The sequence below is a fragment of the Stegostoma tigrinum genome, chromosome 43, assembly GCF_030684315.1.
Source record: "Stegostoma tigrinum isolate sSteTig4 chromosome 43, sSteTig4.hap1, whole genome shotgun sequence".
Classification (NCBI taxonomy): domain Eukaryota; kingdom Metazoa; phylum Chordata; class Chondrichthyes; order Orectolobiformes; family Stegostomatidae; genus Stegostoma; species Stegostoma tigrinum.
In genome coordinates, this window is record NC_081396.1 from 13,626,927 (window position 1) to 13,649,842 (window position 22,916).

The 22,916-nt window shown below is 47.3% G+C and overlaps 1 protein-coding gene across 2 annotated transcripts in view; it reads left to right on the plus strand.

Moving 5' to 3' along the window:
* The first annotated feature begins 2,918 nt into the window (after positions 1 to 2,918).
* The window catches only part of LOC132206819 (complement C5-like), a 73,512-nt gene continuing 53,514 nt past the window's right edge, over positions 2,919 to 22,916 (plus strand). Inside the window, exons 1-2 of one of the 2 annotated variants that reach the window (XR_009443181.1) lie at positions 2,919 to 2,996; positions 4,181 to 4,443. Coding sequence is in view for 1 of the 2 variants with exons in the window: in XM_059641901.1 (XP_059497884.1) it covers positions 4,398 to 4,443 (46 nt within the window). In the remaining variant the exon portion in view is untranslated. Of the gene's footprint in view, positions 2,997 to 3,460; positions 4,444 to 22,916 lie in introns of those variants that run through there. The other variant, XM_059641901.1, reaches the window with a different exon arrangement.

Sequence of the window (22,916 nt, forward strand, 5' to 3'; positions counted from 1 at the left end):
TGAGAGGATTTGTTGCTTGGGTTGAGGTTCTGGATGTGAGTTTGCTCGCTGAAGGTGCAGGAAGTCTCTTCTTGGGTTTGAAGCCGACACAATTAAATGTTTGGCAACTAGTAGTGGGCCGTTTAAAATCAAGAGTGGGCAAGAGGACATAATTAGACGAGTGCAGTTATCCTGAAGTATGGTTGGACTGGTGGAGATTACCAAAATAGCGATAGGCATAGCCAAGTAACGATTTGTAAACAAAAATGAGAATTTAATAAAATTACTGTTAATGGTATCAGTCAGGTGGAAAGTACAGAGAATAGGAATTGGTTCAAGTTGAGACTCAGGCAGTGGAGTTTTAGACGACCTCAAGTGTTCAATGGACAAATGTGGGTCTCCATCAGGGAATGCATTGGAATTGTCAGGTCCAGAAGTGAAGTAGTTCCAGGTGAAGGTTTCACTGCGGATGAGCCGAGACAAGAGACAGGTTGGCAGGATTGAAAAGATGTAAAGAGACAGCGTTAGGGATTGCATGAATGTGTGGTCGGACGTTCATCATGGGATAAACAAGATGCCAAGGTTGTGCTGAGACAAGTGTAATATTACATTGTTGCCAAGGCAGAGTAATGCAATCAGTAGGTCGTGAATAGAGATTGGTGTGGGGACCACAAAGTGGTCTTCCCAGTTTGAAATTGTTATCTCGACATAGTTGCGCAACTTTATGTTCTGTTCAAAAGGCATTCCTGACAAGGAAACAGAAGTTAGCCATTTGTTTACTTGTCAATATATCTTGATTTTTCCACCATGTTCTCCAATTATTGACACAACATGTGCACTGTACGAAGTGAACCGTTCAAACCTTGAAAGGAGATGTTAAAATTGTGGAATATGAAGTTAAATTTATTTTATTGAAAATTTAAATAAATTACATGAAGGTTTGACCAAGACTGCAAGGAATTCAATGGATCACCAGATGAATAAAACAAGCAGTAGTAAGGTGGTATTAGCTGGATGTTCCTGAAGAAAGAGAACGCAGCCAACCTTTCTTCCATCAGGGGGATTAATTGTGTGGTGTCAGACACAGTCGATGAAATCATTCCTTCTGTCTTTACTGTCTGACTAGACTATGGTTGTAATATTTCCTTTTTTAAGCGCTCAAGGTTCGACATACTTCACTTGACATTCTCATTTTATAAATTTTAAGAAGTTGACTTATTGTCAAGTCACGATAGGATTGAAAACACATTCTATAAGTGTTTGAAGTCAGAAGTCACATAACACCAGCTTGTCGTCCAACAGGTTCATTTGAAATCACACAAGCTTTTGGAGTGCAGCCCCTTCATCAGGTGCAGTTAGTGAGGTGACCACAGAGAGAGACAGCTTATCAGCAGAGAGATCAAATGATCATAGAATTGGCGTGAGTGGAGTGTCAGATAATAACTCTATGCAGGTACCAAGAGTGTTAGAGGCAAGTAAAGCGTTTATAAAGTCCATGTCAGTGCTGTGTTGTCATGATAATCAGGCAACGCAACAGGAATGTACAAAAGGTGACATCTCAGGTCAGACTCTGACTTGTAGTTTCGAGGCTTGTGTTCAGAATCTGTCTTAGAGTTTTAACCTTTATTTCAAAAGCAAGAATTTATAAGATACCACACTGACTGTAACTACAAGTTGTGTGTTTCTTCAACAAAATATCTGCAAACCAACAAACATCCTGGATGAAGACTTATTATCTGACACTCCACTCACACCAGTTGTATGATGTTTTGATCTGTCTGCTTATCAATTGTGTGACTGTGTGTTTTCCTCCCTGACCGCACCTGATGAAGGGACTGCACTCCCAAAGCTTGTGTGATTTCAAATAAACCTGTCAGATTATAACCTGATGTCATGTGACTTCTGACTTTGTCTATCCTAGTCCAACACCAGCACCTCCACATGAGAACTGTTTGGAACCAAGTCAGTGCAACAGGTACATATCGAACATTTGACTTCAGAAGAATGCCGAGTGCTGAAAAGTTCATTAATAACAAAGGATTTCTTCATTCTGCCATCTATCGTAACGTGCTGCGTCTCACAGTCACAATGAAAGGATGGCCACTTGAATTTAGCAGGGCCAAGAACAGTTATGGACATTTTTAGCATGGGAGGAGGCCATTCAACTTATTTTAACTGTCCCAGCTCTCTCCCAGCGCAACAAAATTAATCCTTCTCTCGAACTCATTCCACATATTTCACAGAATTGAAATATATAGGTACATACTTAAGAGATTTTAACATCAAGTGAGCAGTTCTCGCACTTCACCTTGTCACTAAAAATGGAAAACGTGACTTACAAGGAGTGGGTCTTTATTTTGTTCTGTTTTGATGATGAAGCAGATGCAAGTCCAAGTGCTGGAACTGGCCTCTTGAACTTACCAACTGTTCAACGTGTATAAAATGAATTCTGTGCACATCTACTAAAAGCAGTTTTATGGAAGGAAAAGGCACCAAAGAAGATTTGGTGTATTGTGCTTGATGCTATTATACTCCAACCTGTGAAAACAGAACTCTACGACTGTGAGTGTTGAGTTCTGAGAGGGTGCTATCTTGTTTGAATGTACATTGCTAAGCCTAGGCCTATTTTCCCAACAGCAAAATTGGTAATCCAGCAAGAAATGGATATTTCTCACATTTGTTGGCTGTAAGTGTCTGTTTAAAGTTTGAGTACAGTTTCCTTATATACAGGTGCTTAACCTGCTTTTACAGTTGGAACATTTGTTGTGCCAATGAAAATTTTTTGAACGGTTTCACCTCCAATTTTCCTCTTTTTCCGTATTTGGTATTTTTTTCAGGGTCAGGACTATCTTCAAAATTTGAGATTGGGTTTTGAAAGACAGCAGTCTTTGTTTTGGAGAGATAATGGGAACTGCAGATGCTGGAGAATGCGAGATAACGGGAACTGCAGATGCTGGAGAATGCGAGATAACAACGTGTGGAGCTGGATGAAGACAGCAGGCCAAGCAGCATCTGAGGTGCACAAAAGCTGACGTTTCGGGCCGAGAACCTTCTTCAGAAAATGGGGAGGGGGTGCGGGTTCTGAAATAAATAGGGAGAGAGGGGGAGGCGGATGGAAGATGGATGGAGGAGAAGATAGGTGGAGAGGAGAGTATGGGTAGGGAGGCAGGGAGGGGATAGGTCAGTCTGGGGAGGCCGGACAGGTCAAGGGAGCGGGATGAGGGGAAATAGGGGTGCGGTATGAGGTGGGAGGGGCGATGGGTGAGAGGAAGAATAGGTTAGGGAGGCGGGGACGAGCTGGGCTGGTTTTGGGATGCAGTGGCAGGACAGGAGATTTGGAAGCTTGTGAAATCCACACTGATAGCATTGGGCTGCAGGGTTCCCAAGCAGAATATGATTTGCTGTTCCTGCAACCTTGGGGTGGCGTCATTATGGCACTGCAGGAGGCCCAGGTTGGACATGTTCTCTCGGGAATGGGAGGGGGAGTTGAAATGGTTAGTGACTGGGAGGTGCAGTTGTTTCTTGCAAACTGAGCGTAGGTGTTCTGAAAAGCGGTCCCCAAGCCTCTGCATCGTTTCCCCAATGTAGAGGAAGCCACAACGGGGACAGCGGATGTTTTGGATATTTCTTAAGCATTGATTTTCATTCAGAGTTGGTTGGATTTTGCTGAAGCAATAGACATAACTCACTATGACGTAGACAATGTCAGAGTTAATGTTTCGCGTCCTGTGACCCTTCCTCAGATCTCACTCTTCACTGATGCTGCCAGACCTGCTGAGCTTTTCCAGCAACTTCTGCTTTTGTTGCTGATTTACAGTGCCCACAGTTCTTTTGTTTTTTACGACACAGACAAAACTTGATCTCTGCAGGAAGCATGATGCTGCATTCTCCAACTTTCCTGCCTTTTTGTAATATAATATTGTCTTTTTAGGACAGAAGTGGCTTTTTTTGTTTGTTTTAACTTCCGCACATACTTTCTATGCAGGTTAAAAGTCTACACCTTTTCAGTTCTCTGCTGCATAATGAAGACTTGGAACAATTTTTTTTTATAAAGTAGAAAATCAGTGTGGTTTGTTTTCCAAAATGTGATTTGTAAGTGCAACACTTAACAGTGTGTTCATCAAACTATTGTTTCCTTTGATCTTTGTGTTGCAGAAATTTCTAGAATCATTTCATATGTATTTTTCTTGATATATTTTAGCAGCTTTCCTGGAGCAAGTCTGTTTTCCTTCGGATGAGACGACTTTCAGACATACTCCCTTTATTATGAGATTTAATTGCGGTAAAATGAGGAGGATTTTTATTCACTGAGACACACATGACTATATGTTGAAAGCATTGGAAAAAGCGTTCTGTTCGGACTGTCATGTTATCTGGTGTTTGTACCAGGCTTTCCGATGAAATGCAAGTGATTAAGGATGCTACTGATGCCACATGTTATTACAAGAGGAAATGAACATACAAGTAAGGATTTCATGCCACATTTATACATAGCATGGGCCATGCAGCATGGATGCAGTGACTGAGTGAAATGGGATGCAGTGACTGAGTGAAATGGGATGCAGTGACTGAGTGAAATGGGATGCAGTGACTGAGTGAAATGGGGTGCAGTGACTGAGTGAAATGGGATGCAGTGACTGAGTGAAATGGGATGCAGTGACTGAGTGAAATGGGATGCAGTGACTGAGTGAAATGGGATGCAGTGACTGAGTGAAATGGGATGCAGTGACTGAGTGAAATGGGATGCAGTGACTGAGTGAAATGGGATGCAGTGACTGAGTGAAATGGGATGCAGTGACTGAGTGAAATGGGATGCAGTGACTGAGTGAAATGGGATGCAGTGACTGAGTGAAATGGGATGCAGTGACTGAGTGAAATGGGATGCAGTGACTGAGTGAAATGGGATGCAGTGACTGAGTGAAATGGGATGCAGTGACTGAGTGAAATGGGATGCAGTGACTGAGTGAAATGGGACGCAGCGACTGAGTGAAATGGGACGCAGTTTCTGAGTGAAATGCTCACAGCGAATTGCCCCTTCCATCCTGACCCGCTCACAGCGACTTGCCCCTGCAGTCCTGTCCCAATCACAAGGACTTGCCCTCTCCGTCCTTACCCGCTCACAGTGACTTGCCCCTGCAGTCCTGACCCCCTCACAGTGACCTGCCCCCTCACTCCTGACCCGCTCTACATTGAGGAAACCAAGCAGAGGCTTGGGGACCGCTTTGCAGAACACCTCCACTCGGTTCGCAACAAACAACTGCACTTCCCAGTCGCGAACCATTTTAACTCCCCCTCCCATTCCTTAGACGACATGTCCATCATGGGCCTCCTGCAGTGCCACAATAATGCCACCCGAAGGTTGCAAGAACAGCAACTCATAATCCGCTTGGGGACCCTGCAACCCAATGGTATCCATGTGGACTTCACCAGCTTCAAAATCTCCCCTTCCCCAACTGCATCCCAAAACCAGCCCAGTTCTTCCCCTCCCCCTACTGCATCACAAAACCAGCCCAGCTGTTCCCTTCCCCCGACTGCATCCCAAAACCAGCCCAGCCTGTCTCCACCTCCCTAACATGTTGTTCCTCTCACCCATCCCTTCCTCCCACCTCAAGCCACACCTCATCCTGCCTCCTTGACCTGTCTGTCTTCCCTGGACTGACCTATGCCCTCCCTACCTCCTCACCTGTACTCTCCTCTCTCCCTATCTTGTTTTCTCTCCATCTTCGGTCCGCATCCCCCCCCTCCCTATTTATTCCAGTTCCCTCTCCCATCCCCCTCTCTGATGAAGGGTCTAGGCCCGAAATGTCAGCTTTTGTGCTCCTGAGATGCTGCTTGGCCTGCTGTGTTCATCCAGCTCCACACTTTATGTTGGATTCTCCAGCATCTGCAGTTCCCATGATCAGTGGCATTTTCCTCTTCATCGAAGTTTGTGCAAAAGCAACACGATATGGGGCGGCACGGTGGCTCAGCGGTTAGCACTGCAGCCTCACAGCACTGGGGACCCAGGTTCAATTCCAGCCTCAGACAACTGTCTGTGTGGAATTTGCACCTTGTCCCTGTGTCTGCGTGGGTTTCCACCAGGTGCTCCGGTCTCCTCCCACAGTCCAAAGATGTGCACGCTAGGTGGATTGGCAATGCTAAATTGCCTGTAGTGTTCAGGGGCGTGGGTCTGGGTGGGATGCTCCAAGGTTTGGTGTGCACTTGTTGGGCCAAAGGGCCTGTATCCACACTGTAGGGAATCTAAACAAACCTGTTCCCACATCTCCATGTTATAACCCTGCTGATCACTGCACACAGAGATGTTTGATAACAAAAGGATAACAATAATATTCAAACCTAGTGCTGGAGATGTATTTTAAATACACGGAGGCCAGTGTCGATCTCCAATTCAACTTTTATTTCCAAATGAACTGTCTTCAACTTTAGCACTGCCTCATTCAGAGATAGTTGACAGGGTGTCAGCATCTCTGATGCTCACACCTCTTATCTGTCAGCCAGGGCTCCCTGATTTGGGCTGTTAATATGGAACAATCAGGCAACTCATATTCTGTGAGGTTCAACTGGCCGACCTGGTCACAAACCAGTGCGGTGTGTTCATCGAAAATCAAACGTACTAGAAAGATACCATTCCATACCAGTGTAAAGGAAGGCATGAGGCTAAACTGGGGAGGGAAGGGAACTGCTTATTGGGGGTGGCCCAGAGAGTAAAAGAAAATCGAATGGGAAGAAGACCATTTGAGACTGAGGGAGAGAGATGTAATTGCCTGAATGAGGCATTCCAATTGCGAAATGGATTTTAGTGTGTACACCATGTTCAGTTTCCCCGATCTTAATCTGTACTCCTCTTTAAATCATTAGTATCTGAAATTTCTGTATCATTTCCAAATGTTCTGTCTCTAATGTTATGCTGTTGGAGTTGGTTGAACTGCAGAGATATTATTTATTTGCACAAATGTGTTCAGTGAAATGAGTTGCATGCTATTTATGTATTATTCTTCCTGATTCTATTGTACGCATACAAATTAAAGTTAGTTCCACTTTTGAACAACAAACTGCTTTTAGATGTCTGATGTATCTCATTTGCCTGCCACTAACTCTTGTTGATGAGTTGTGTTTCTGTTTGGTGAAGAAATATGAATGAGCTGGAGCACTAATGGCAATGCCCAATGTGGTGATCTTCCAACATTGCAGCTGGAAGGTGGGGCAGGAAGGGGGATGGGTTTCACAAGAACTATCACAGAGGGAAATGCAGAGACAGGTGATGTATGTGGCAGCACCGAGACAGTGAGGAGAATGAAATGCAATGAAAGGGGAATCTGGCTGTAGTCGCAAAGGCACGGGCTGAATGGAAGAGGACAGAAAGGATTCACTCAGAGGAAGAGAAGATCAGACTAGACTGACTGTGAAACAGGCAGTAATCATTGGCAAGTTCCTGATAGGAGGGTGAATCAATCGGGCTCACTTTAAGACTGTTTACAGTTACCATATAGTTTGTGGGAGATGTGTAGATCAGGCCAGGCTCATAGAGAAACGCTTCCCGGAGTAATTAACATGGAGACCCCACTGGGAAAGAGTGAGGGGTTGGCCGTCCTGCTTCCACTGCTGCTGGTGATGTCCAGCCCAGTCATTCTGGCCAGAGACTTCAGCTGCATCATCGGCACGAATGAACAATATGGAGGGTATGACAGTGAACTGGACTCGACGTCCCGATTTCTGATGGAAACGGTTAAAGTTGCCAAGCTGCATAACATCTTCAGCACCCCTGCAGACTGAGCATAGAGTAGAAACGCCTGGTCATAGCCAGACGGGTCTATCCACCCATTGGATAGATTTCCTGTTTGCGCCCACACGTCCTCGATCATATCCATTGAAGTCAAGCCGGTGTTCTTCTCTGACTACTGCCTCCTGTTGGCTGACTGTCACCTACAGGATGACCAGCGGGCTGGCAAGGGAACATGGAAGCTGACCCCAGAAAAACATTAAGAAGCTCAAAAGAGAGCACACAGGGTGGAGAACGATGAAGACCCTTTTTGCACGTGGTGGGAGGCAGTCAAAGCGAACACCAAGAAGTTCTTTGTCCTGAAAAGTGTTCAGAAGGTGAGAGAGAGTTGGGCAAAACTGTTCAAACTCCAGAAACCCGTGCAAAACCTACTCTTACTCCAGACAATCGGGTCAATGTCACGAAGGAGCCCCAGGAGGTGTGGAGGCAGGAAGCCCCACTCTCTGCCTTGGAGGCCTCCAAGATAATCTTGCGGTTCAGGGTCTGCACTGTGGAGCAAGAGAGAATAACAGTCAGAGACAGACAGCACTGAAACAGACCGTTTGGTCCAACTTGTTCATGCTGACTCGATATCCTAAATAAATGTAGTCCCATTTGCCAGCATTTGGCCCATATCCCTCGAAACTCTTTCTATTCATTTTCCCACCCAGATGGCTTTTAAATGTTGAAATTGTACCAGCTTCCAATCCTCTCTCGAGCAGCTCATTTCATACATACACCACCCTCTGCATGAAAATAATGTACCTTAAATCCCTTTTAGATCTTTCCCCTGTTACTTTAAACCTATGCCCTCCAGTTATGGACTCTCCCACCCCAGGGAACAGACAATGTCTATAAACCCAATCATGCCTCTCATGCTCTTACTAATCTCGATCAGGTCATCCCTCAGCCTTTGATGCTCCAGGGAAAATAGACCCAGTCTATTCAACCTCGTCCTTGAGCTTTAACCCTCCAACCCAGTCACCATCCTTGTAAATCTTTTCTGAACCCTTTCCGGTTTCACAACATCCTTCCCACAGCAGGGAGACTGGAATTAGATACAGTATTCCAATGGAGGCCAAATCAGTGCCCTTTAAAGCTGCATGTGACCTAATGAGATGTGTTCACATTCCGTCTTCTTGAAGATGCTAAAGGAGAGCTCTGTGCTCAGCAGCCTGAAGGATGAACATAGCTCGATAAGTTTGTCTCAATCAGACATCCTGAAGCTCAGCAAATCCTTTCAAGCCAGTCCGTATGACTCTCTGACCACAGCCAGCGCAATGACACCCAGACATTCCTGTCCTCGATCCTGGGGGTCTGAGACAACACCAAGCAGGAGAGCCTGGACCGACCATTATCTCTGGATGAGCTGGAGAAGGCCTTCGAAAAGAATAAAACTCTGGGAAGTGATGCCTTTCCAGCCGAGTTGTATTCAGCTCTTTGGGAGTTGATTGGCCAGGGCCTGCTGGAGCTGTACGACAGTATGCTTCTGTCAGGTACTATGAGCGAATCCATGAGGAATGGTATCATCACCCTGACCTGCAAGTGGAAGGGATTGAGGGAGGAAGTTAGAAAGCAGCGACCAATATAATTGGCGAATGTAGCCTACAAAATCCTGTCTCAGTCATTTGTAACTGGGTCAGGTCTGCTCTGCGATTGGTGATTGACCCTGACCAAACCTGTGCTGCAGGGGACAGGACGATCTCTGAGAGCCTCGCCCTCCGAGGGATACGATCACCGGCAGGCAGAACAGAGGGGTGGATACCTGCCTCATCAGCCTGGACCAAGAGAAGGCCTTTGGCAGGATATTGCAGACCAACATGTGGGATGTGCTTTATAAAATGGGCTGAGGGGAGAGAATCTGCAATTGGGCCCGACAGATCTACACCGACATCATGAGCGCAGTCTCAATCTGCGTATGGGAATCACAGAGCTTACCCATCAGATCCAGGGTCTGGCAGGGCTGCCCACTCTCTCGTGCCTTTTTGTGTGCTCTATCGAGCCCTTTGCTGAGTCCATCAGTAAGGATGTGAGCCTGAGAAGTGTGATTATTCCAGGTAGAGCGGGCCTGCAGGTCAAAGCGTCCCTGTAAGATAACGATGTCACCAATCTCTGCTCAGCCCCAGTGTCAGTGCGCAGGTTCATGAGCATCTGTGACCCTTTCAAACTGGCCTCGGGAGCCACGGTAAATCGAGACAAGAGTGAGGCCATGTCCTTTGGGATCTGGCCTGAATGATCCCTCATTCCCTTCACCGTCAGGGCAGATTACCCAAAAGTGCTGGGCACACAGTTCAGAGAGCCTGGGGCGTGCAGAAAGCCTTGGGAGGTGCACATTGTGGGTAAAATCCTGGTCATCAGGTGTGAGGCACTCTCTCTGTCGTTGTGCATGGCACAGTTCTGGCCCATCACCCACACTGCACTGTTTCCCTCATCCGAGCCATCTTCCATTCCTACTGGAAGCCTAAGATAGACCGTGTCTGCAACAACTCCATGTACTAAGCTCTGGCTAAGTGGGGGAAGAACGTACCCAATGTCACCCTCATCCTGATGTCCACCTTGTTGTGCATTAAGCTGTGTGTAGACTCTCAGTACGCAAAGACCAAGTGTCACGAGGTACTGAGGTACGACCTGATCCCAGTGTTGCGAACGAAGGGACTGGCCTCTCTGCCACGGAAAGCTCCAAGTATTTGGACCGTTCTATAACATATGTCCTTTGTTGTGAAATTTGCAAAGAAACAAACCTCTGACCGCCAGTCCATCAGGTCGTGGTCAGCACGCAGCGTGCTCGAGACCCTGTGGGAAAAGGAGAGGCTGGATCCTGTCGTGTGGTTCCCAGAGCAGACTGACAAAGTCATTTGGTACAATGTCTCATCATCAGAACTTTCCAACAAACAACAAAACATAGATTGGCGGGTGGTGAGAAGGGCACGACCTGTCAGATTGTTTATGTGCACCTTGTTGGCCTGTGCCACAGTACACTGCCCTGGAAGTGGCTGTGGGTGAAACCCGAAACATCAGCTTTCCTGCTGCTCTGATGCTGCCTGTCGTGCTGTGTTCATCCAGCCCACACCCAGTTCTCGCAGACTCCAGCATTAGCAGTTCCTACTCTCTCTCGGCTCAGTGTGAGACTTTTTACAGTTACCGTTTCGCTGCAGGGAGTGTGTGGATGAGGCCAGGCTCAATGTTTACCTTCAGCATATAGTTATTGGGAGGTGCACGGATGAGGACAGACTTGCTGTGAGGCTGTTCACAGTCACCGTACAGTAAGTCGGAAGCATGGAGATGAGGCCAGGCCCACTGTGATACTGTTTACAATCACTGTTTAGTTTCTGGGAGGAGTGTAAATAAGGCCATGCTCGGTGTGAGACTGTTTTGCGTCCCTGTATAATTACTGGAGGTGTGTCAATGAGGTGAGGGCAATTGTCAGACCGTTTACAGTCAAGTCGGACTTGCTGTGAGTTGTGCGAATGAGGCCAGGGCCACTGTGAGACCATTTCCAGTCACCGCATCATGACGCGGAAGCGTGTAGATGCTGCCAGGCTCCCTGTCAGTAGCCAGCTGGTGTGTCCACGAGGCATAACTGGGATGCACTAAAAGCTTGGGGCATAACTGGGACGATGGGGCTGCTGCTGCCGAGGCACAGTCGGGAAGGACCACTGTCTGAGGTTTTCCTGCTGAAGGTAAATGAGGGTCCATTCAGTTATCGGACCCTCCCCGTGTCTCACATGTATGTAAATATTTTTGTTGTATGTCTAAGAGAGGTCTTTGGTTCATTGGGTGGAGCCAAAGTCCAATGCTTTATTTGTTTATTTGATATGCAGCTGGACAGAAGGCAACTGCAGTTGTGACATTGTACATATACAAAGAGATTTCTTGTGAAAAAGGTGTATTTTTCAAATCAGAAATGTGACTGGGAGGAGTGTGGATGAGCCCAGGCTCACTGTGGGTCTGGTTACGGTCACCACATTGTCACTAAGATGTGTGTATATGAGGCATGGCTGGCTGTGAGACTGTGAAAAATCACTGTAATTAATAAGAGTTTGTTTCTTCAATTATTTGTTGGATGTGTGTGTCACTGACTGGTCCAGCATTTATTGCCCATCCCTAATTGCCCTGGAGATGTTGGTGGTGAGCTGCCTTCTCGAACCGCTGCAGTTCGCCTGCTGTGTGTTGCCCCCACAGTTCCATGAGGGAGGGAATTCCCATCTTTTGAACAGTCGCAGTGAAGGATTCCGGATATATTTCTAAATCAGAATCACGAGTGGCTTGGAGTGGGATTGAAGGAGGTGTTCCCATGTACTTGATGCCCTTGTCCTTCGAGATGGAAGCTGTCATGGGTTTGGAAGGTACTGCATGAGGAGCTTTGGCGAACTTCTGCCATGCATCTTGTAGATCGTACACAGTGCTGCTGAGGCCGCTCATCATTGGTGGTGGAGGGAGTGGATGATTGTCGATATCGTGTCAATCAACTGGGCTGCTTTGTCCTGGATGGAGTCAAGCTTCTTGCATGTTGTTACAGCTGCGGCCATCCTGGTAAATGGGGAACGTTCCATCACAGTCCTGACTTATGCCTTGCAGACAGTGGACACGTTTTGGGGAATCAGGAGGTGGGTTAGTCGCCGCAGCATTCCTCACCTCTGACCTGCTCTTATAGTCACTGTGTTTATGTGGTGAGTCTGGTTCAGTTTTTGTTCAAAGCTCACCCCCATGACGGTGACAGTGTGGGATGCAGTGAATGTAACAAATTGTTTGTCAAGGAGGGGGGTTGTCTCTTGTTGGTGACGGTCATTGCCTGGTATTTCTGTGGTGTGAATGTAACTTCCACTTGTCTGACCAAGCCTGGGTATTGCCCAGATCTGGTTGCATTTGGACAAGGACTGCTTTAGGATCTGAGGAATCATGAATGATGCTGAACATTGTGCAATCATCAGGAACATCCCAACTTCTGGCCTTATGATAAACGCAAGTTCATTGATGAAGCAGCTGAAGATGGTTATATCTCGGACACTGCCCCGAGAAACTCCTGCAGGGATCCCCTGGAGCTAAGGTATCTGACCTCCAATAAGATCATTCATTTTCCTGCGTGCCAGGTATGACTCCAGCAAGTGGAGAATTTGTCCCCTTATACCCATTGAGTCCAGTTTTGCTCGGGCTTCTTGATGCCACACTTGGTCAAATGTAGTCTTGTTGTAAAAGGCTGGAGCTCTCACTTCCCCTCTGGAATGCAGCTGTATTGTCCATGTTTGAACCAAGGCTGGAATGAGGTCAGGAGCTGAGCTGCCCTGACGTAACCCAAACTGGCCGTCGCTGAGCAGGTGCTGCTTGATAACAATGTTCCTGACACCTTCTATCACTTTCCTGATGATTGAGTACAGCCTGATGGGGCAGTATATGGCCAGGTTGGATTTGTCCTATGTTTGCAATACAGCACATACTTGGGCAATTTTCCGCATTGTCGGGTAGATACCAGTGTTGAAACTGCACTGCAACAGCTTGGCACGGGGAGCGGCACGTTCTGGAGCACAAGTCTTCAGTATTATTGCCAGAATATTGTCAGGGCCTGTGACCTTTGCAGTATCCAGTGTCTCCAAGTGTTTCCTGACATCACGTGGGGTGAATTGAATTCACTGAAGATCGGTATCTGTGATGCTGGCGGAGCCCGAGATGAATCATCCACTTGGCCCTTCTGGCTGAAGATTGCTATGAATACTTCAGCCTTATCTTTTGCACTGATGTGCTGGGCTCTTCCATCATTGAGGATGGGGATATGTGTAGAGTCTTCACGTCCAATCAGTTGTTTAATTGTGCACCACAGTAAATGACGAGATGTGGCAGGACTGCAGAGCTCAGATTTGATCCATTGATGGTGGGATCACTTTGCTGTGTCTATCACTTGCTGGCTATGCTGTTTGGCGGCTTCGCCAGGTTTCTTTATTTATTCATTCATTCACAGGACAAGGGCATCATAGAATAGAATCGGAGAATCCCTACAGTGTTTTGGTATTTCCAGGCGGTCCCGGGAGGGGTGGTGTGTCGGTATTTCCAGGGGGTCTCAGGGAGTATGTCAAGATTTACAGTGGGTCGCAGGAAGTTTGTCTGTACAGGGGTGTGGGGCTGTGTGTCAGTATTTGGAGGAGCTCCTGGGGAATGTGTCAGTGTTTCGAGGGTACCCTGGGAAATGTGTCATTGTATACAGGGAGTCCCAGGGAGTTTCTCAGTACTTATAGCGGGGACAGGGAATGTGTCAATATTTGCAGTATTGTCAGTATTTACAAAGGGTCCTGGGGAGTGTGGCAGTATTTTCAGGGGTTCTCTGGGACTTTGCCAGTATTTAAAGGGTGTCTAGGGAATATGTCAGTATTTCGAGGGCTTCCCGAGGAGTGTGACAGAATTTACAGCGGTCCCGGTGATTGCATCAGTATTTGCAGGGTGTCCCAGGGAGAGTATCGGTATCCGGGGGTGGAATGTGTCAGTGTTTACGGGAGTTCCGGCGTGTGTATCGGTATTTACAGGGGGAATGGGGAATGTGTAATTATTTCCAGGGGGTCCTGGGAGTTTATCAGTGTTTACGGGGGTTCCGTGGAATGTGTCAGTGTTTAGGTGAAGTCCCAGGGAATGTGTTCGTGTTTAGAGGGGTCCCTGGGAAATGTGTCCGTATTTACATGCAGCCCCAGGGAGTTTCTCAGTATTTACAGCGGATTCCAGGGAATGTGACAGTAGTTACAGTGTGTCGTGAGGTGTGTGTCGGTATTTACGGGATATCCCAGTATTTGTGGTTAGTTGTGTAGAGTGTGTCTATACGTACAAGGGTCCGGGGATGTGTGTCAGTATACAGAGGAGGCCGAGGGAATTTTTCAGTGTATAAAGCGGGCCCTGGGAAATGTGTCAGCGTTTACAGAGGGTCCCTGGGAGTGTGGTGGCATTTTCAGGGATTCTCAGGTACTATGTCAGTATTTACAGGGAGTCCTGCGGAGCGTGTCAGAATTTATAGGGGCTCGGTGCATACTGACACACTCCCCTGGAATCCCTGTAAACACTGGCACACTCCCTGGGACCACCTTGAAATACTGTAGCTCTCCCTAACACCCGCTGAAAAAACAAAGTCCACGGGCACCCCTGTAACTACTGACGCTCTCCCCAAGTCTCCCTGTCAATCCTGACACAATCCCTGAGACGCCCTGTAAATACTGACCCTCCATGGGACCGCCTGTAACTACTGACACACTCCCGGGAGCACCTGTAAATAATTACAAATTCCCGGAACACCCTGTAAATACTGACACTCTCACCAGGAGCCCCTGTCAATACTGACGCAGTCCCTGAACCCCTGTAGGTCGCGGGAATTTTTCAGTATTTAAAGGGGGCCCCGGGAAATGCGTCAGTCTTTGCAGAGGGTCCCAGGGACTGTCAGTATTTTCAGGATTTGCTGGGACTGTGTCAATATTTACAGGGGGTCCCACGGAGTGTGTCAGTTTTACAGATGATTTCAGGGGCTTTGTCAGTATTTCCAGGGGGTCACACACATGTGTCAATATTCACAGTGTGTCCCCGGGGACTCTGTTGGTCTTGACAGGGGATTGCCAGGTCGTGTGTCAATATTTACAGGGTGTCCCTGTGTGTGTGTCAATATTTACAGGGTGCCCCTGTGTGTGTGTGTGTGTGTGTGTGTGTGTGTGTGTGTGTGTGTGTGTGTGTGTGTGTGTGTGGGTATTTACAAAGAGTCCCTGGGGAGTGTGTCAGTGTTCATTGTGAGTCCAGGAGAGACTGTCAGGATTTATAGGACGTCCAGGGAGACTGTCAGTCTTTACAGGGGGTCGTCAGGAGTTTGTCAGAGGGTGAACGCTGAGGCAGTGCCTCATTATGCAGGTGTCAGAATTCAGATAGTGTCCCTTGATGAGAGGGTCAGTACTGAGGTCTTGCAGCTCTGTGAGCAGGTCAGTTCTTAACCAGTGTCTCGTTGTCAAGTGGTCCGTGCTGAGGCAGTGACAGTATCAGGACTGAGATATTGAAGCGCTGTCTGAGCATCAGGGGTGAGGGAGTGCCTCATTGTCACAGGGTCAAAAATGTGGGAGTGCGTTATTGTCAAAGGGTCAGTGCTGAGGGAGTGCTGCCATTTAAGGGGGACAGAATTAAGGAAGTTGTTCACATTTCAAGGGCCAGTACTGAAATAGTTTTGCACTGGGAAGTCAGTGTGGAGGGAGGGCCTCAGAAGCAGTGGGTCAGTATGACGGTTTCCCTTATTGTCAGGGGGGCAGTTCTGAGGCACTGACCCGTTGTCAGAGGGTCAGTACTGAGGTATTGAAACACTGTCAGAGCATAAGGGCTGAGGTGTTACAGGTCTATGAGAGGTCAGCACTACGAGAGTGCCTCATTATCAGAGGTCCAGTACTGAGGGAGTGCACAATCGTCAGACTGTCAGTACTGAGGGAATGCCTGATTGTTCAAAGGGTCAGTACACAAGGAATGTCTCAATGTAATGTATGATTAGAGATGCAGTGCTGAAGGAGTGCCTCATTCTCAGTGTCAGTTCTGAGGCAGGGTCACATTGCTGGAGGGTTGTTCTGACTTAGTGCATTCGTAACAGAGGGTCAATACTGAGGCAGTATCTCATTTTAGGGACTTAGAATTCATGGGTGCTACATAATTAGGAGGTGAGCCCCGAGGTATTGCAGCTCAGGTGCGGTCATAAGTGAGGGGGGAGTGCAACATTGTCAGGGGTCAATTCTGAGGTGTCAGAAAAAGTCCTCCCAGAAACATCAGCAGGACTTGACAAAATCTGTACAAGTGAAGCAATGCCTGGCCCGTCAAATAAGAGCAGGTTTGTTGGAGCCGATATAAACGATAGACCTCAGTGTAATGGAGGAAGCATTGAGGGAGTCCTGTACTGATAATACAAGATAATAATTCATACATAATTGCAGCATTGTCAGAGGATCAGAACAGCCAGAGTGCATTATTATGAGAGACTGAACACAGAGGAGGAGCATCATTGGAACGGGTTCAGAATTAATGGTGAGCAACCAATTCAGAAGGTCAGTACGGAAGTATTGCATTTCTATTGGAGGCTCAATACTGAGGAATTACCTCTGTGAGAAGTTAGTACTTTGTCAGTAGTGAGGAATTGTGGCATTGTCACTGTGTTGGTCTGAGAAAGTGCCTCTTTATCAGAGGGTCAGAATTGATGGGAGTGCTACATGATTAGATGCTCAGGACTAACAGATTGCAGGACTGTCGGCGGGTCAGATCTGTGGGAGTGATCATTGTGAGATGGTCGCTGATGTCCAACCCTAAAACATAGAGCGCCCTGTAAATAACTCCTAAAAAAAAGGCCCCTTTAACTAAACCCGAAAACAGAGCCCCCGTATCTAAGTCCGAACACACAGAACCCACTAAATTACCCCTAAAACACGAAGCTCACTGTGAATAAACCCCAAACACAGATGCCCCTGTAAATGAACACTAAACAATAGAGCCTCCTAAAACAAACAGCACCCGTGAAATAAAGCCTAAAACACAGGAACACCAGTGTATAAACCCTGACATTCAGAGCCCCCTGTAGATAAACACAAAAAAGTAAAAACTAAAAGGAACTGTGGATACAGTAAAATCAGGAACAAAAACAAAATTGCTGGAAAAGCTCAGACCTCACGCTCGCCCAATCCGGCACTCACCAGAACCTCAGGCCCAAACTAAACCAAGCTTCAGCCGCACTCCTCGCCCTCACACACGGAGCCGCCTGCACAGAGGCCCTCAAACACCTGTCTATAATCCGTAAAAAGCGGGCTTCACTGTAAATAACCCCAAAACACAGAGTCCTGTTTAAACAAACTTCTACAACATCAACTTCACCCCCTGTAATTATACGCTCAAATACAGAGACCCCTTCAGACGAACACGAACACATATCCCCCAGGAAGTAAAAGGTGAAACACCGGGCTCCTTCTCAACAAAGCCGAAGGCACAGAGCACCTGTCAATACACCCCAACATCGAGCCGACCTGTATATTATCCGTAAAACAGGGCCCCTTACAAATAAACCCTAAAAGACAGAGCTGGCTGTAAGTAAAGAGCCCCTTGTAAATAAATACCAAAACACACAGTAAAAACCGGAAGAACTGCGGATGCTGCAAATCAGGGAAAATATCCAAAGTTGCTGGAAAAGCTCAGCAAGTCTGACAGCATCTGTGAGGGAAAAGAAAGAGTTAACGTTTTGGGTCAGGTGATCCTTCCTCAGAACCTCTGGCTGGCGCGTCTTCAGTAATGCAGGGTGAATTGCTTTAAAATATCCTTTTTCTGTGAGGTTCTATAACATTATAATAGAAAAACATCAGAACTAAGCAGGAGTAGGCCATCCGGCCCCTGGAGACTGCCCCGATGTTCAATAAGATCCTGGCTGATCTTTTTGAGACTCAGCTCCACTCACCCACTCGCTCACCATCAACCTAAATTCCTTTCATGTTCATAACGTGATCTGGTCTTGCCTTAAACGAGGTAGTTTCAACTGCTTCACTGGGCAGGGTATTCCACAGATTCACAACCGTTTGGGTGAAGAAGTTCCTCCTGTCCTCAGTCTGACATCTGCTTCCTTTTATTTTGAGCTATACCCGCCTCCTCCTCGTTTCACCTGCCAGTGGAAACAACCTCCCTGTCTCCACCTTATCTATTCCCTTCATAATCTTGTATGTTTCTATAAACTCTCCCCTCAGTCTTCTGAATTCCAATGAGTATCATCCCAACCAACTCAGTCTCTCCTCATATTCCAACCCTCTCAAGTCTAGAATCAACCAAGTCAGTCTCCTCTGTGCCCCCTCCAGTGAGAGTATATCCCTTCTCAAGTCAGGAGACCAAAACTGCACACAGTAGTCCAGGTGAGGCTTCATCAGGACCCTATACAGCTGCAGCATAGCCTCCCTGTTTTTAAACTCCATCCTTCTCGCAATGACAGACAAAATTCTATTTGCCTTTATAATTACCTGCTACAATATTACTTTGAGCGATTCCTGCACAACGACACCCAAGTCACTTTGCACAGTAACATGCTGCAATTTTTTTACCATTTGAACCATAGCCTACTTTGTTGTTATTCCTATCAAAATGGATGACCTCACATTTATTGACATTGAACTCCATCTGCCAGACCATTGCCCACTCACTTAGACTGTATAACCATCTGCAGGCCTTCAGTTCTTCTGCACACTTTGCTCTACCGCTCAGCTTAGTGTCATCTGCAAATGTTGACACACCACACTTCATCCCCGACTATAAATCATCTGTATCAATTGTAAACAATTGCAGTCCCAACACTGATCCCTGAGACACACTACTAGCCACTGACCGCCAGCCAGATAAACACCCATTTACCCCTACTCTTTCACTATGAAAGGGAGACTGAATTAAAATGCTCCTTCCACCCCATTTACAGCCCTTTCACAGTTTTAATCCTCACGGCTTTATTTTGCTGACAGCTGCAAAACGTGTGTCTACATCAGTGTCTATCCCTGAGTACATGTTAATTTTCTAACCTATTCAGAACAATACCATCGTGTCATCGTTTGAAGAAGCATAATATTAATCAGCCCTCAGCAACCGTCTCCCAGGACTTGAACAGCTTGCAGGATATCAAACAAGTTTTCTGCATTAGCAGAGATAGTAGGAACAGCAGATGCTGGAGAATCTGAGATAACAAAGTGTAGAGGTGGATGAACACAGCAGGTCAAGCATCAGAGGAGCAGGAAGATTGATGTTTCAGGCCTAGATGCTTCTTCAGAAATTGGGAAGGGGAAGGAGGTTCTGAGATAACGAGGGAGAGAGGGGGAGATGGATAGAAGATGCATAGAGGAGAAGGTAGGTGGAGAGGAGACAGACAGGTCAAAGAGGTGGGGATGGAGCCAGTAAAGGTGAGTGTAGATGGGGATGTAGGATGGAGCTGGGTCAGTCCAGGGAGGATGGACAGGTCAAGGGAGCGGGATGAGGTTAGTAGGTAGGAGACGGAGGTTGGGGCTTGAGGTAGGAGGAAGGACAAGGGTAGGGAGGCAAGGGCGAGCTGGGCTGGTTTTGGGATGCGGTAGCGGGAGGAGAGATTTTGAAGCTTATGAAGCCCACATTGACACCATTGGGCCGCAGGGTTCCCAAGCGGAATATGAGATGCTGTTCCTGCAACCTTCGGGTGACATCGTTGTGGCACTGCAGGAGGCTCAAGATGGACATGTCGTCTGAGGAATGGGAGGGGGAGTTGAAACAGTTCGCAACTGGGAGGCGCAATTGTTGAGTGCGAACCAAGTGTAGGTATTCTGCAAAGCGGTCCCCAAGCCTCCACTTGGTTTCCCCAATGTAGAGGATGCCACAACGCGAGCAGTGGATGCAGGAGACCACATTGGCAGATGTGCAAGTGAACATCTGCTTGAGGTGGAAAGTGTTCTTCGGGCCTGGGATGGGGAGTGAGGGGAGTGGTGTGGGGGCAGGTGTAGCACTTCTTGCAGTTGCAGGGAAAAACGTGCCACGTGTATTGGGGCTGGAGGGGAGTGCAGAGCAGACAAGGCAGTCACAGAGACAGTGGTCCCTCCAGAAAGCAGATAAGGGTGGGGAGGGAGAAATGTCTTTGGTGGAGTCGGATTGCAGATGATGGTTGGAGGATGATACGTTAGATCCAGAGGTTGGTGGCGTGGTACGTGAGGATGAGGGGGATTGTGTTTTGGTTGTTATTGCGGAGAGGGGGCACGAATTACGGGAAATGTGGGAGACGCGGTCAAGGGCGTTCTCGACCACTGTGGGGGTCGGGGGGAGGATTTGCGGTCCTTGAAATATTAGGAAACCTGAGATGTATTGGAGTGGAATGCCCTCATCCTGGGAGCAGGTGTGGCGGAGGTGAAGGAATTGAGAACAGGGGGTGTTATTTTTGCAGGAAGGTGGGTGGGAGGAGATGTATTCTAGGTAGCTGTGGGAGTCGGTGAAATAGATATCAGTTTCGAGGTGGTTGCCGGAGATGGGAACAGAGAGGTCCAGGAAGGTGAGACAGGTATTAGAAATAGTCCAGGTGAACAGGTATTAGAAATACTTCTAACTTCTGGTTGGAGTGGAAGGTGTTGGTGAAGTGGATGAAATGTTCAAGCTCCTGGTGGGAGCACGAGGCGGCGCCGATACAGTCGTTAATGTTATGGAGGAAGAGGTGGGTTTCGGGCCAGTGTTACTTCGGAAGAGGGACTGTTCCATGCAACCTACAAAAAGACAGGCACAGCTTGGGCCCATGCGATGTTTCTTCTGACTGCAGCCCCCTGGCGGCCCGCCCGTGGTGGTGCTCATCTTTGCTGCGATCTGCCGGCTCGGTCCCCGAAAGGCAGCATCGGTTCCCCATCCCCGCCCTCCCGACAAACCAACCCTTTGAAGGCGGAAGGCACCCACCCTCTTATCATAAAGGTCAGGTTGCGGGGTGGGGGGGCACGGCGAGAGGGTGCCAGAGGCTGAATTTATTTTGGCGCAACCCTAATCTGGGGGTTATCCAGCACCCCCGCGCCCCCAGAAATAGGGATTATGGGTGCACACCGCTAATTTTGGATTCCTCTTTAGAATAAAAAGTAGAGGGGGAGTGTGAATAGGGTTTTGGGATGGGGGATGGGATAGGGTGTGGGGGTGGGGGTGTAGGTCGAGTTGGGGGAGAGGGGTAAGAAGGTGCCCCTCTCCTTCCATTGAAGGGTGCGTACCCACAATTTGGCCCCTTAGGCTCTTTCCTGTTCTGGTTAGGGTTAGACCGATGGTGAAGGTTAGGGTTTGGGCTGAGGTTAGGGTGAGGGCTGATGCCTGGCACTCCCTCCATACTGACCCTCGAATATCTATGTACACCCTAAAACACAGAGTTTCCGGTAAATATGCCCGAAAACACAGAGTACCGTGTAAATCAGCCCAAAATAGAGAGGGCCCTGAAGATAAGCCCTGTAACGCTGAGTTCACTGTAGATAAACCCTAAAACACAGATCACTGTAAACAAACCCAAAGACACAGAAAACCCTGTAAATAAACCATGAAATACAGAAAACCCTGTGAATAAACTCTAAAAACATAGATCTCACTGTAAATAAACCCTAAACACAGATCTCACTACCGACAAACCCTCAATCAGAGAGCTCCCTGTAAATAAACCCTAACACAAAGCTAGCTGTAAATAAACCCTAAAACACAGTGCCCTCTGTAAACAAGCTCTCAATCAGAGCTCACTGTAAATATTCCCGAAGACACGGAGATCACTGTAAAAAAGAAACTCAGAACAAAGAGCCGCTCGTAAATTTTCCTAAAACACAGAGTGCCTTGTAAAAAGCCCGAAAACACAGAACCTCCTGTAAATAAAACCTAGAACACAGAACCTTCTGTAAATAAACTATTAAACACAGAAACAAAGTTGCTGGAAAAGCTCAGCAGGTCTGGCAGCATCTGTGGAGGAGTAAAATGAGTTAACTTTTCGAGCCTGGGTCCCCTTCCATTCTGAGGAAGGGTTGCTGGACCTGAAAAGTTAACTCGTTTTTCTCCTCCACAGATGCTGCCAGACCTGCTGAGCTTTTCCAGCAACTTTGTTTTTGTTCCTGATTTACAGCATCCACAGTTCTTTTGGTTCTTATTAAACACGGAACCCACATTAGATAAAACCTAAAGCACAGAGCTCAAGTACATAAAGTACATAACCATAAACGCACAGCCCCCAGTAAATAAGATTTAGGGCTGAGGCTAGGCTTCATGTTTATGCAAGTGTGAACATTAGGGCTGAGGCTAGGCTTAGGTTTAAAGCTGGTGTTATCTATGAGGGTAGCGTAGAAGAAAGCAGATTTGCATTCCCAGAGACAGAGCTGAGGGAGAGCATTTGTGTATTCCATAGGAGGCACGGGAACCATTGTAACCTTAACAGATCAAATTATATGACAGATTAGTTTACAATTAAAGATCATTGTGACTGTGGTCACAAGGTGAAGAGCTGGATGAACGCAGCAGGAAAAGCAGCACCAGAGGAGCAGGAAAGCTGACGTTTCGGGCCGAGAGCCTTCTTCAGAAATGGGGGAGGGGAAGGAGGTTGTGAAATAAATAGGGAGAGAGAAGAGGCCGATAGAAGGCGGATAGAGGAGAAATTAAGTGGGAGGACGGGATAGGTGGGAGGAAGGACAGGTTAGGGAGGCAGGGACCAGCTGGGCTGGTTTTG